Genomic DNA, 14,754 nt, shown 5'->3' on the forward strand with positions numbered 1-14,754 from the left:
CGGTGTTATATGGTCTCGGCGGCTGCTCCCAGTCACCAGTCTTGCTGCCGCATTCTGGATTAGTTGTAGTTTCTGGGTCACCTTCAAAGGTAGCCCCACGTAGAGCGTATTTCAGTAGTCCAAACGGGAGATAACCAGAGCATGCATCACCTTGGCAGGCACCACTACGGGCAGGGAGGGTCTCATCCTGTGTACCAGATGGAGCTGATAAACAGTGGGGTGACAAAATGCAACTCAACGCTGCCTGTGGAACCGAGCAGGGTTGAGCTACATTGCGACGCATCCCCTTCCCGGCGATCAGCTAGGCTCTCCCCGCCCGTCCCGTCCATTTCCCGCCCTTGGGGGGACCCTTCCTTGCCTCATGAGCAGCAGCACATCTTCGAGCGCAGCCACACGCACACACTGAGGGGGGCGACATTTGGCGCGCCACGCCCCCAAGACTCCCAAGTCTACCCCAAGCCATCAGGATAAGAGGGCGAGCTGTGCTGCTTTGCCGGCGGTCTTCCCCCCTTCTCCCTTCGTTTTGACAGCTCGGGGGAATCTCCCCAGAGGCTCGCCTTGGCACCATCATTACATGTTTCTTTGCCGAGGCCTTTGGCCATTAATGAATCACCAGTGGCCAACAGGCAGGTGCAAAATGCGCCTGGCTAATTTCAAACACTGGCATGAAGCTTCTGCCTACAAATCAGTTTTGCAAAATGCACAGTGACAACCAAGACAGGATTCTTTGTCAGCCACAAGAGAACACTTTTAATATAGACATCAACTTCATACAAGACATGTGGTTTTGGTTTGACTCGTGGTCTAGTTGTACATTTTCCAAGAAAAAAACTCAAAAAATCTTTTCAGAAATTCACTGAAGTTTCCAGGTGGAACATTTCCTATAGGAGAAACAGCTAGAGAGTTATCAGCACTACTTGCTTTCTTCAGAGAGTCTTTCCAAATATGCATACATGATGTGGCCTGTGGGAGAAGAAGACTCGTTTTAGCCCAGGTCTGTCCTCCTTTGCCCAAACCTTGAGCACTGCATTCCTTATCAGCTATAGCTCCGCCTTATCCATTTCTGTACTGCTTCCATGTGATTTTGATACTGGCTCTCGTAGGAATGCCTTGGTTTTAAGTCAGAGAGTTGGTCTGGAAGTCTGCAGCAGGGTGTTCTCCCCTCTCCATGCAAATTCTCCCTTCTTCCTCTTACCTATTTTATTTGTGGGGAGGGGGCTTCAGCAGCAGCCACAGCGGTGCAGAAGCCACACCCTGCAAGAAAGAAGGAATCCCTGAATGTGTGAATGGTCTGTCACAGACCAAACGACCGGGGACGGGGCTTCAAGAAGCCGTTGCAGGAAGTCCCAGGTGAGCAGAGGGCTCTTGGGCTCAAATCCTGTTTGTGGCCAGGGGCGTCCCGATGGGGGGCAGGGGGGCGGGCTGCCCCAGGTGCCATCCTGAAGGGGGGTGGCATTCTGACGCGCCCCCTCCCCGCACCCCCCAAACCCGCAAATTGTGAGCGGCAAAGCAATGAAATCCCCCTGTCCCCTTACCTGTGAGGCGAGAGGCCGTTGTCTCGATTCCAGTCCTTCCCGGGATGCGGCGGCTCCCAGGCTGAACCTTCTCCTTGCTGCAAAACAAAGGGAGACATCAGCCGCCTGGCTCCCAGCCACGCGAGCCCCAGTCTGGGGCAGGAGGGTGGGGACCTGGGAAGGGGGCATTTCATCCTACCTGATCTTATAAGCTGCCCCACCCTGAACTCCTCCATGCGGGCGTCTGGGCTCCGTCCCGACCGGCCTGGCACAGAGGCAGCAGCCAAAGTCTCCCCCGGCTCCGGAAAAACTCTTGAGGTGTTCTTGATGGGGGAAAACCTTGGCTGCTGCTTCTGTGCCAAGTACGGCCGGGAAGGAGCCATGCCCGCATGGGGAACAGATGGAGGGTGAGGCAGGTGAGGATCAGGGGACGGGAACCACCGCGATGGTCTGTTGTTCTTCGTCCCGGGAGCAGGCGCTGGAGCCTCATCCCTGGAGGTGTGGTCCTGTGGAGGAAGCAGGAAGCATCTGATGAGAAGGGGCGGACACAACTAAATGACTAAACAACAAGAAGTTGCTTTGGGAGATGATAATCTGGCATAGCCCAGTTCTGTGAAGCTTGGAGGGGGGGTGAGGCATCTGGGTTTTAGCAGTGCAGTGGTACCTCGGGTTAAGAACTTAATTTGTTCGGGAGGTCCGTTCTTAACCTGAAACTGTTCTTAACCTGAGGTACCACTTTAGCTAATGGGGCCTCCCGCTGCCACCGCGCAATTTCTGTCCTCATCCTGAAGCAAAGTTCTTAACCTGAGGTACTATTTCTGTACAAGCCAAGCCCTGGCTCCATGGCTCACCTGAGTTAAGAGAATCCTCTTGCCTCCAAGTTGGGAGAGACCCCCTTTTTTCAGCACTGAATGGCCACATGCTGAGAGCAATGGCGGCAGTGCTGCTGCTTCTAAGTCCAGCTCAGCTTCACCCCCCCTCGTGCCCCCTTCTAGAACCAACTGCTCTCAACCGACTCTCACCTGCCCTCCCCCTCAAACTCCCTTTCCAAGCCTCCTTCCATCTTCCGTCTCCACCAGAATTCCACTCTCTCTCTTCCCCCTCCCTCCCTGCTTGACATTCCCTTTGGAATTGTAATAGCATCACCTCACAATAATAATATTGCCACTCATCTCCTCTAGGCCTCCTACCTTGAGAATCCATCTTTCTCTACCAACTCTCACTGTCATCTGACAGGCATCCCCCTTGCAGGGCACTATAAGGCTTGCTTGCAAAGCAGCACTTTGTGATATCAGCGGGCAAACAGGGACCAGGCTGCTGGGTTGTCCGGCAGCTGAATGAAGAAAAATAAAACCAGAGGGGTCAAAGAGTGCTGGGATGAGGCCACCGTGGGTAAGGCCAGAGGGGGCTGTTGGGGGGGGTGCTTGTGCCTCCCCTTCTTCTGCATCTTGCTCCCCCACCCATTCCTTAAGCTGCTTGAGAGAATCATAGCATGGTTGAGTTGGAAGGGATGCCAAGGATCATCTAGTCCAACCCCCGGCAGTGCAAGGATCCTGCCCACTGCAAGCCCCTGGCTGGGCTCCACACTCCCACCACCTTCTTACCTGCCGGATGCACAGACCCCTTGCCATTCTGCATGGGGTGGAGAAAGGGGAGAGAGAGATGTTTTGCTCCCTGTCCCTCCGTACATGGATATGAGAGCCCTGTCAATATCTCAAGGGCATCACAGGGAGGAAGCTTGTTTTCTCCTGCTCCAGAGGCCCTCAGGACCTGAAGCCATGGCTTCAAGTGACCAGAAAGGAGATTCCAACTCCACAAAGAACTTTCTGACAGCAAGAGCTGTTTGACAGTGGGAGGAAATCCCTCGGAAGGCGGTAAGACTCTCCTTCCTTGGAGGTTTTTCAGCAGAGCTTGGACGGCCATCTGCCATGGGTTCTTGAGCTGAGATTCCTGCATTGCAGGGGGGTTGGACTAGATGACCCTCGGGGTCCCTCGCAACTTGACAATTCTAGGATCCTCTGATTTCACCCGGTGCTATACCAGCTGCACTGGCTCCCGGTGGAGTACAGGATCAGGTTTAAGGTGCTGGTTTTAACCTTTAAAGCCCTATACAGCCTAGGACCCTCGTACCTACGGGACCGCCTCTCCTGGTATGCCCACAGAGAAACTTACGGTCTTCGAATAAAAACATCTTGAAGGTCCCAGGCCCCAGAGAAGTTAGGCTGGCCTCAACTAGAGCCAGGGCTTTTTCGGCTGTGGCTCCGATCTGGTGGAACACTCTGTCACAAGAGACCAGGGCCCTGCGGGACTTGACATCTTTCCGCAGGGCCTGCAAGACAGAGCTGTTCCACCAGGCCTTTGGCCAGGGCACAGCCTGACTCCCTCCCTCGGCAATCTTCGCGGAGCTCTGGCCCAATGGTTGCCAGTGGCTTGAATTAATTAATTTTATAACGAATGATTTTAGACTGTTGTTTATGCTGTACTTTTGTACTGTTTTATTGTTGTTAGCCGCCCTGAGCCCGGCTTCGGCTGGGGAGGGCGGGATATAAATAAAATTTATTATTATTATTATTATTATTATTATTATTATTATTATTATTAAAGTGCATCCAGTGAGCATTTAAAGCACATGACATCCCCCAAATGATCCTGGGCATTGCAGATTCCCTCCCAGAGAGGCCAGTGTGGTGTAGTGCTTAAGAGCGGTGGACTCGTAATCTGGGGAACCGGGTTCGATTCCCCACTCCTCCACATGCAGCTGCTGGGTGACCTTGGGCCAGTCACACTTCTTTGAAGTCTCTCAGCCTCGCTCACCTCACAGAGTGTTTGCTGTGAGGGAGGAAGGGAAAGGAGAACGTTAGCCGCTTTGAGACTCCTTAGGGTAGTGATAAAGCGGGATATCAAATCCAAACTCTTCTTTTGCTTCTCCTCCTCCTCCTCTTCCTCACAGACCTACAAATCCCAGAAGCCCTAACAAACTACAATTCCCAGGATCCTTTGGGGGAAGACACCTGCTTTTTAGAACAGAGAGGAGAACCTGCAGCTGACTTCCCCCAATTTCCTAGGAACCAGGAACAGGAAGCTCACGTGCTTCTAAGAGGATAACTTCACAGCAGGGGGGATAAAATATTGCTCCAAAAGTTGGCTGCCTCCCCTGGATGTACATTTCCAAAACAGAAGATAAAAAATAAATAAAACCTACATACAGCAAGAGTGTTTTGTGTTGTTCAGGCTCCTATTTGTTATGTGCAAACGGCTTTAGATACCTATGAGGTCCATAAATTACAATGTAGCATATATTCAACACAAAAAGCAGTGGCAATTTGTTGTTGACAAAGGACAGCTGGACATATAAAGGGCCCCATTACCTTCAGTAGCTTAGGGCCTTATCAAACCTAAATCTAGCTCTGCATTGGACGTTCGGCTTCCAAAGAACGTTCGCAAACCAGAACACTCACTTCTGGGGTTGCGGCAATTGGGAGCCAAAACGTTCGAGTCGCAAGGCATTTGAGATCCAAGGTACAACTGTATGTTCTTTTAAAGTTTTTTTTAAAAAATGTTTTCAGCTTTAGGTTTGTCTTTGCTGAATGAAATGGTCTTAAATAGATACTGTGAGCTATCCTGAGCAGTTGTGGAAAGATTTTGAGTATTTCAAATAAACAAACGGCAGTGAGTGAAGCCATCAGCACGATCAGTCCTGAGACCAAAAGACTCTGCAATACTCCCAAATTTATGTCAGGATAATACTTCCTAGAGCTGAGCCTTCAAATCTGCTCACATGTTGCAGTGCTAAACACATTGGCAATGAAATGTATTTTTAACCAATTCTATGCAGGAAAACCCCCAATAGTGAGCCCACCTACTCCTACCATCTGGAACTAAGGACCTGGGTTTTCAGATCAAAGGATAGGACTTCAGGTCTGGTTTCCACTTCTGCTCCTTTCCTTTTTTCTTGTTGAAAACAGCATCTTCCAGTATTCCAGTTGCTGGTTGTGGTCCTACCCTGTCTTTTCTTCCCCACCTTTAGCACATATATTCTCAGTGGAGGAACCGGCTTCATGAGTCACGGTTATAAGCCGGTTTATTACAAAACCGACTAAGAATTTGTTTTTAAACATAGTTCTCCGCTTGGAATGTAGGGATAAGTAGAGACGCTTTGAAAGTCAAGCAAAACTCAGCCGTTCTCCCAGCACTGAGGCTCAGCCTCATGGAGACTAATCCTGTACATAAGATTAATGTTGTCTGCTTCATGTTGCATTTGTGATGTTCTATCATGTCATCGTTATTTATTGTTTGTAAGCCAAATGGTCAGGGGTCCCTTTACCTTTACCTTTACCTTTACCAAGCCTCAGCACCACTACCAAATAAAAAGGTCCTCCTCCTCCCAGCCACCTTTCTGGCTTCTTCTGGAAGAAAGAGGTGGTGGGTAGAGCTTCCCTAGTAGAAGATCATAAGAGGCCCTCTTGCAAGGTGAAGCAATCTCTGAGATTCACCCTTCTTCTAGTTTTGATGCTGGCTTCTTAAAGAGACTCCACCTCATTACCCTGCTGCTGGAATGCTAATGCTTCTTTGGCTCTGTGTCATGGGGGCCTGAGAGGATGGATTAGATATCATTTGCGAAGTGCTTTGAAGATGAACTTCACTGTATAAACATGGAGCATTACTAGTGTCCTTTAAGCAGCTCCCATCCATCAGAATCCCATTTCCAGTGTCATTTTATTTTATTACATTTTTTCCTGATGCGCTGACATTCCTGCCATAATCTGATTTTCATTAGCTGTGATGTACTACAGAGATTTGGACTTCCAACATTCACCAGCATTTGTTACCATAAGTGTTACCACAAGTGAGCATTGCTGCATGCTGGGAGGAAGGGAGGGGAGAATAGCTTGACTTCTGGTCACAGAACAGCTCTTAAAAAGTTGTCGTTGTGTGCAGGGTTATGTTGCAGGAAAGCTCAGCTGCAGTACTCAGGAACGATTCTGGGGCATGAGCAACCAAAACTATCTTCTCCCAGACCTGTTGCAACAGAGCCAGGTTTCGAATTGTTCAGCAAACCAGCTGAAAGTTGCTCAGAACCACTTTCCGGAACCTCAGAGCAAGCCTATTCCCAACAAGGTAAATGTCACATATTATGACAATAAACAAACTGAAATGCAGTCCTTCCTTTGAGATTCAAACTTCTCTGAATTATATGATGCAGTTCTCCAATCAAAAAAGTATACACACAAAAAATGCACATTGTAATGAAAATAACACACCAAACTACTAGGGGATATGCCTTGCAAAAATGTGTAATAGGAGAAGTTGTGTGCAAAAATTCATATCTCAGGACAGTTGCACTGGCTTGCCCCTGTGATTGAAGGGGACCAGCACCAGCGATGTGCTGACGTCACCACCTTGCAACATGCTCATGCTGTGCGTATATTCCACATGACTTGCTGACACCATTTGCGCATGCCGCCTGGCATATTATGCACATGCTGCGCAAGTTATGTGAGCATGTCTCACAACGTGACTATTGAGTTGTTGATGTTTTTGTTAGTTTTAGATGTCCAGCAATGTCTAAAATGTCATATATTTTGAAGCCCTGTAGTAACTCTGTTTTATCCTGAGGGGTGATAGATATTGGCCATTAGCATTCCATTGCATCTTGCCAGAAGTTTTGGTCTGCATTGCTATGGATCTGCAGGGAGGCTGTGCCAGTTACTTGAGGTTGTTATACGTTCCAAATTAAAGGAAAGCATTTATGTTCATTTACTTCAGTCTTCTCCTTTCAGCTGTTTTGGAAGGGAGATTTAATGGTGAATCATGTGTGTCTGTGTGGTGGTGAAGAGAAATAACCTGCCCTACACATGTTATTGCTGTATAATTTTTATAGATGTGAAAGAACTAGATTTATTTACCCTTTGTTTTTGTTTTCCTTTCCAATGAAGCTTTAGAGTACAATCAACTGCTAATCATCCAGATTTCTAATAGTTACATCCACTTCCACCTTCGAGAATCAGAGAATCAGAGAAATGTAGAGTTAGGAAGCACCACAATGAACATGCACGAATCTATTTGCCCAACATGGGGCTTGAACCCATCACCTTGAGATTAAAAGCCACATGCTCTACCAACAGAGCTACCCCAGCTGGAACATCTGCACACCTTCCATTCCAGAGCCCTGATAAGTATCCAGTCTTACTGGATGTCTGGAAGGGGTTTCAGAGCAGTGGGCCAGACTCTACTACTCGCTCAACTAGGGCTCTGGTCAGATCTACTGCTCCTTCCCATATTACCACAGTTTCTTCTTCACAGCCTAGGTGGCTTCCTAGTAGCATTGGCCACAGGGCATCTTAGTGCAGCAACCCAGTAGAATGCAATGTACATAAGCTCTGCAGTGGTACCTTGGTTTACGAACAGCCCTGTTTGGATTACAAACTTCCGCAAAACCAGAAGTCTATGAACTTTACCTCAGTCTAGGAACGGAATCCGAAAGGTGGAAGGGCACCAGCGGTGGGAGACCTCATTAGGGAAAGCGCAGCTTCAGTTTAAGAACGGACTTCCGGAACAGATTAAGTTCGTAAACCGAAGTACCACTGTAATTAAGTTGTGGCATCACTTTCAAAGCAAGGTTTTAGTTTCGTTTGGGGTTTTTTTAAGGAGGGTGTTGAAGCAGAACCATCCATCCCAGAGACAGCAGCCTGTCCCAACCCTGGGCCTCCAGATCTTGTTGGACTACAACTCCCATCATCCCTGACTGCCAGTTCTGCTGTCTTAAGAATGATGGGAGTTGTAGTCCAACAGCATCTGGGGGTCCAAGGCTGGGAAAGGTCACCGTACAGTATACATGTAGCACCATCAATGCAGTCGCTTGTGATTAAGTTCCTTTGTTTCATCTTAATTTTTTTCCCCATTTTAGGCACCAAGCACTAACAACACCCCCTCAAAAAATAGTTCCTCATCTACGACATCATTCACATCATTCATAGATCCTAGGCTTCTGCAAATGTCACCTCCTTCAAGTCCAACTGGACCAAACTGTGGTTCTCGTGAGTACAGTTGTTTTAATTGCAGAACATGCCATATTTGCCTCTTTTGGAGGGGAGGAGGGAAATAGTGTCCTCCCTTAAAGAAGGCACGTGTGGCGGTGAGACCTGGAGACTGGCCACCTGTGTTGTGCATGAGTAAGATTGGTCAGCCACAACACCCAATTGGTAGGTCCATCAATGCTGGGTTTAATCTGGCCAGTGGGGTGCAGTCCAAATGGATCGAGGGACCTATATATGCCAATGCACGTGACCCAGAGCTTCCTCTTTCAGCACGTGCATTCGGAACACCCGCCCACCTCTCCCTACTTTTAGGGCATTTTGCGCCTGACCTTGCTATGCCGTTGCGTGTCGTCTGTTGTTGGGACAGGGGAATGGCAGGAATTTTCCCCACTTGGCTGATTGGCTGTTGCCATTTGGGTTTCACCTGCCGCATAGCAAATCGTCACAACTTGTAAGGTTGTGGATAGGCTCTGGTTCAAGTGATAGGGATGGGAGAACGCTCTCGCCATCCCTATGTGAAGGGTATTCCATTAAAGGAATCCAGTGACTCGATGGTTTGGTCAACCCCTGAGAGGGGGTTGTGCCCGTGCCTGAGTCCAGGGGGTCATACGGGTGGCGGAGATAGCCTGTTCCCGGCTTTCCCCTTATCCAGGTGTTCAGCTTTGGCTGACCTGTGCTGGTGCCCTGGGTCAGTGCTACCTGCATAGCAGGGAGCTAGTCCTCAATTCACTTGTAAATGACGCGCAATGGTTTTCCATAATCAGGCGACTCTTACTTTGCTTTTCCCTTGGGACTAGTGGAACAAACCACAATTCCTGAGTAGGGATAAGGGAGAAATTCAGTTTGGTTGCACATCTAAAGATGAACTTACCTAATTTGCACTTTCTGAAACAATGCACGAACCAAAGCAAAGGCATCCTTCATAATGTGCCCTTCTCCAAATTTTACAAAGCAGGACTCCAGTCAAGCAATGTGTACAAAAATACACATATGAACAACAAAAGTGTGCATATAAATGCATATATTAGTGAAAACGACATACAAAAATGTGTTACATATGGTGGAAATTGCTTTGAGAAAAATATGTACATTAGGCAAAAATGCATACAAAAAGGTATATATCAGGACTAAACTGAAATGTTGTCTTTTAAATCACAAACTGATGTGGAAATGTAGAGAACTGGACTTAATATTAGAAAGATGAGAAACTGGGAGAAACTGAAATTGACATAGTCACCCATCCGAATCTCTGTATCAGCCTTACAAGGTTCATGGCTTGCTCCACTCCAAGCAAGGGTGGACTTGGGTCTTTCAAATTTATGCATCACCAATATTTGATGCCCCCTCCACCTCCTGCCTACTGTTCTGCTCAATTCACTACATCATAGTTGCAATGCCCTGGAGAACTCCCTAGGCCCAGTGCCCAGTGCGGCAGAACTGGTCACACTACTCTAATCCACCTCTGCTCCAAGCCAAACTTTGGTTTTGGCTTCCCATTCATGGTTTATTCAAGTGAACCACGAATGGTAAACCATTATGTGTGGTTTTCTGTGACCTGCAAATTCGCCTGGTAGAAGGCAGACTCCAGTGACCTTCTCCCAGCAGGCAAGCACCTTATTTACTTAGATAATTCTTTGTTCTGTGGGCGGAATACACTGGTCTGTCACATTTACTGGTACCAATATGGGATGTCAATGCATAGGGAATACCATGCAAATAGTTGCTTCAAAGGAATGATTTTTGTCAAGACTGACAAAACTCCCTGTACCCCACATGCTCTGATCCTAAACATTATCAGGCTCCTTCTAGTAGTTGCTATTTGTATTTTTAAAATGTGCACATTAAATGCAAATGAATAGCATCACTTGTGGTCTGGCCCTTAGGTCACATCCACACCATAAATTTAAAGCAAATGCTCTCTCACAAAGCATCATTAACAAGCCATGGCTCCCTGGATTCCCTGGGGGGAGCAATGTGCTTTAAATGTATATTGTGGATGTGACATATTAGATGTCATTCAAAAAGAGATTTAGAAATCCTGCTTTCATGAGGGGCACACAGAGTGTGGGGCACAGTTGCTTCACAAGCCATGTGTTGTGCAAGAAAACATAACAATTGTTTTATAAAAAGCCTCTGCTTCTCTTCCCTAGCATCCAATGTGAAACCAGAGCCCACCAGCAGGCAAAACGCAAGGAAAGGCTCCGTTGTCAACGTGAACCCCACCAATATCCGCCCACAGAGTGACAGCCCAGAAATCCGCAAATACAAAAAGAAGTTCAACTCTGAGATCTTGTGTTCCGCATTGTGGGGTAAGAAAGTTTATCTGAAGCAGGAATAGATGGCTTGCGATTCTGAGGTGCTTGGAGGCTTGTTCAGATCTTTAAAAATATAGGGGGAAGGGCCATAGCACCCTGGAAGAGCACTTACTTTGCATGATCCTAGGTTCGATCCCCAGCATCTCCAGGTAGGAGTGGGAAAGACCTTCACCTGAAACCCTGGAGAGCTGCTGCCAGTCAGTGTAGCCAATATGCAGCAAGATGGACCAATAGGCTAACTCATTGCAAGGCAGCTTCCTATGTTGCTATTATTATTTGTTAGATATATATACTGGTCTTCATCAAAGGGCACAGGGTGGTTCACAGAATAAAGTACCGGATAAAAACAAGTAAATAATTAAAACACAACAGCAAAGCCATAACCTCCCCCTTCCCACAGACACATTTAAAATATTCATCAACCCAAGGCCTGGTTAAAAAGGAACATTTTCGCCTGGCACCTAAAATATATATATAATGAAGGTGCCTGGCAAGCCTCCCTGGGGAGGGCATCCCACAAACAGGGAGCCACCACAGAAAAGGCCCGTTCTCATGTTGCCACCTTCTGGACCTCTCATGGAAGAGGCACACAGGGTGAACACAGAGTCCAGAACGGTTTATATGGGAGAGAGGCGGTCCTTGAGGTATTGCAGTCCTGTTTCTGTTCCCATTCAGTAAATTGCCCCGTTCCTGCTCAGCCTGATTGTTGGGGTGTCCTTGAATACAGCTGGAGCACTTACTAGCAAGGCAAGATCAGGTTCAATACAAAGTGCACTAAAGCATCAGAGAAACTGTCCAAAAGGAGATGTTGAGCAACGGCTAGGTAGCAACTGAGTTTTTGTAACCCAGTCTTACCCATTTCTGGAGCATCAGTAGGGACCTGGTCTAGAGCATGTGTCAGTTTTTTGCTTCTTTCTGCCTCTCAAGTCATGCCCAGAGATGGGAGGTCTTGTGATACCAGTACATTTTCTGTCCTGGGCAGTAACTTGAGCCCATCACTTTCTAAAGTGGAGAACACTCTGCAACAGAAATCCTGGAAGGGGTGTTGGAAGGTTTGCAGGCTCGCAGCCTTGTGGCGTCCACCAGTGCATCTCACCTACCATTGGTCTTAGAATGTACTACGATCCTCAGCGCAATTCTCTGCCTCTGAGCTGGCCTTGACATGAAGCCCAGTTTCCTACATCTGAGTGTGATATACCAAAATGCTGGATGGACTGCACCGCCTGTCACTTAAAGATCCATCCTCATTATTGATGCCTTTGCTCCCCATCAGCTTTAATTTTCCATCTTCCTGACACCAGACAGCACTCCGACAAGCTCCATGGAGCTGATACAATATTTTACCCACACCTCCTGCCTTGATTCGAGCCTTAAATGAGAAACAAAATAAATGAATGAAATGCCGGAAGAAATTATCCCAGGAAATGTAGATTTACAGTTTACAGCTCTCTGGGTTTCATGTGATGTATGTTTGGAGGAGGCCAAGATTTTAAATTAAGAACAGAGCACCATAGCAAAGCTGGTAATGATATGTGTGCTGAGGTGGAGAGCGCTATGTTCTTACCAGCCCATTGCTAGCATTCCGCTGCTTTTTCTCTTTTTTTGTGCTGCGTAATACCTTATGCCATCTCATTATTTCCGCCAGGAACACTTCGATAAGAAACCTTATCAAACATGGCAACCAAATGGAAGCCTCGCCCGTTGGGTGTCAGCCCGAATCCGCAGTCCCCTCAGCACTTCCACTGGCTTGAAAACAATTTAACTATAGACAGATACTTGAGGGTCTCACCCAGAGAAATTTTGCAAGTCTTGTGTAACTTCTTAGGATGTTTCTTGAGAGTGGGTACCCCACTCCAAGTGACATTTCATGACAAATCTATGGGAACTCAAAAATTGTTACCTTGCAATGGGCCCTTCTCTCCCCACAAAAGCTAACTGGCAGAGCAATCCTAACCATGCCTACTCAGAAGTAAGTCCTATTGAAGTCAGTGGTACTTAATGCTAGGTACATGGGTTGGGATGACAGATGTGGGCCTTAAATGCCACATATTGGTTGTTCCCCCAGGGTCTTGACTTAGGCCATCACTCTATGGATTATCACTGCACGGTGACCCAAAAATTGGAATTTTATGTCGTTGTCTCTGCTCTGTGGAATGTCATTCATGAAGCATCGTCCATCAGTTGCTTCAGACATCTTGTGAAGGCATCTCTTTCTGCCTAGACTATTCCTGACCCATGAAATTGAACCCTGCTATTTCCGAAATCATCTCTTTACTTTTTAAAATCTGTTTTCATAGTGCCGTTTTGCAGCTTTTATGACACTTTGATTGTTTCATATCATTTTTACATGCCATTTGGAGATGTTTAGATATTAAGTTGTTTGTTTGTTTAACAAAATTTACACACTGCTTGATTGTAAAAAAACAACAAAAAGAACACCCTCAAAGATAAAACTATAAAATCAGGAAAAATGGCAATGCATTAAAACATGCAAGAAGTTAAAATACTAAAACAGATTAAAATTCACACCAGCGTTTCTAAGAATTTGGGTAGGCTTATCTAAACATGAATATATATTTTTAGCAGGCGCCAAAAAGAGTACAGTGAAGGCGCCAGCTTGGTCTCCATAGGCAGGGAGTTCCAAAGTGTGGCTGCTGCCGCACTAAATGAGTTCTTACAAATGCAGAAACGGTGTTATTTGGCACCTGCAATGCCAATTCCGCTGATCAGTCATGTGGGCTCATGTGGAGTAAGGCAGTCTCATAGGTAAACTGGTCCCTATTAAATGCTTTTAGTAAAGGTAAAGGGACCCCTGACCACTAGGTCCAGTCGTGACCAATTCTGGGGTTGCGGCGCTCATCTCGCTTTACTGGCCGAGGGAGCCGGCTTGCTGCTTCCGGGTCATGTGGCCAGCATGACTAAGCCGCTTCTGGTGAACCAGAGCAGCGCACGGGAACGCCGTTTACCTTCCCACCGGAGCAGTACCTATTTATCTACTTGCACTTTGATGTGCTTTCGAACTGCTAAATTGGCAGGAGCAGGGACCGAGCAACAGGAACTCACCCCGTCGTGGGGATTCGAACCGCCGACCTTCTGATCGGCAAGCCCAAGAGGCTCAGTGGTTTAGACCACATTGCCAACCACGTCTTCGTTAGGTAAAAGGTAAAGGGACCCCTGACCATTAGGTCCAGTCGTGACCGACTCTGGGGTTGCACGCTCATCTCGCTCTATAGGCCGAGGGAGCAGGCGTTTGTCCGCAGACAGCTTCCGGGTCATGTGGCCAGCATGACTCAGCCACTTATGGTGAACCAGAGTAGTGCACAGAAACGCTGTTTACCTTCCCGCCGGAGCGGTACCTATTTATCTACTTGCACTTTGACGTGCTTTCGAACTGCTAGGTTGGCAGGAGCTGGGACCAAGCAACAGGAGCTCACCCCGTTGTGGGGATTCAAACCGCCGACCTTCTGATTGGCAAGTCCTAGGCTCTGTGGTTTAACCCACAGTGCCACCCTTTTAGAGAAATGCAAATAACCTCCCCCCCCCCCAAAAAAACGCAACCCAAATTAAATAAATATAAACAAAAAACAAACAGGATCAGAGCAGCAAACAATCTAGTCCAGGACCCTGATTCTAGTAGTGGCCAACCAGATGCCCACAAAGCAGGACCTGAGGGCAGATTGCTCCACCCCACATCTGCCCCACAGCAGGGGTTATTCCCTGGCATGCTACTGCTGAATGAACCTTTTGCTGAATATACTAATATAGCCAAAACCAGAATGCCCATGCACAACAGTGGGGCACCAGCAGGCTCAGGAGAACTCCAAGGTTCTAAATACTTTAGGAGGGGGATCAAGGCTTGAACCTCTGTAGAGTTCTCAGAGAATCAGT

At 47.4% G+C, this 14,754-nt stretch overlaps 2 protein-coding genes and 1 long non-coding RNA gene across 7 annotated transcripts in view; 2 read left to right on the top strand and 1 right to left on the bottom strand.

Annotated features, from left to right (window-relative positions):
* Positions 1-14,754, top strand: part of NRK (Nik related kinase) — a 130,463-nt gene that overhangs the window by 78,034 nt on the left and 37,675 nt on the right. For 2 of the 3 annotated variants that reach the window (XM_080991074.1, XM_080991076.1), the window contains 3 exons: positions 6,453-6,632; positions 8,422-8,551; positions 10,702-10,860. In XM_080991074.1, the coding sequence (XP_080847200.1) occupies positions 6,453-6,632; positions 8,422-8,551; positions 10,702-10,860 (469 nt within the window). The remainder of the gene's footprint in view (positions 1-6,452; positions 6,633-8,421; positions 8,552-10,701; positions 10,861-14,754) is intronic. The other variant, XM_080991075.1, reaches the window with a different exon arrangement.
* LOC308468756 (uncharacterized protein) lies at positions 724-2,496 on the bottom strand. Of its 3 annotated transcripts, none has more exons than XM_080991186.1 (5): positions 2,366-2,496; positions 1,714-2,020; positions 1,536-1,612; positions 1,196-1,254; positions 724-881 (listed from the first exon to the last, which is right to left on the bottom strand). In XM_080991186.1, exons 2-4 carry the CDS (start codon positions 1,895-1,897, stop codon positions 1,201-1,203), a joined length of 315 nt encoding a protein of 104 aa, XP_080847312.1. In that variant the 5' UTR covers positions 1,898-2,020; positions 2,366-2,496; the 3' UTR covers positions 724-881; positions 1,196-1,200. The 3 variants fall into 3 exon arrangements, with proteins under 3 accessions (XP_080847312.1, XP_080847311.1, XP_080847310.1); XM_080991185.1 differs by having other exon boundaries at positions 724-963; XM_080991184.1 differs by having other exon boundaries at positions 724-1,254.
* LOC308468777 lies at positions 2,812-4,721 on the top strand. Its single transcript, XR_013981874.1, has 2 exons — positions 2,812-2,906; positions 4,465-4,721. It is a non-coding gene; the product is annotated as an uncharacterized lncRNA (long non-coding RNA).

Source organism: Podarcis pityusensis, assembly GCF_964106645.2.
Source record: "Podarcis pityusensis genome assembly, chromosome: Z".
Taxonomy (NCBI): domain Eukaryota; kingdom Metazoa; phylum Chordata; class Lepidosauria; order Squamata; family Lacertidae; genus Podarcis; species Podarcis pityusensis.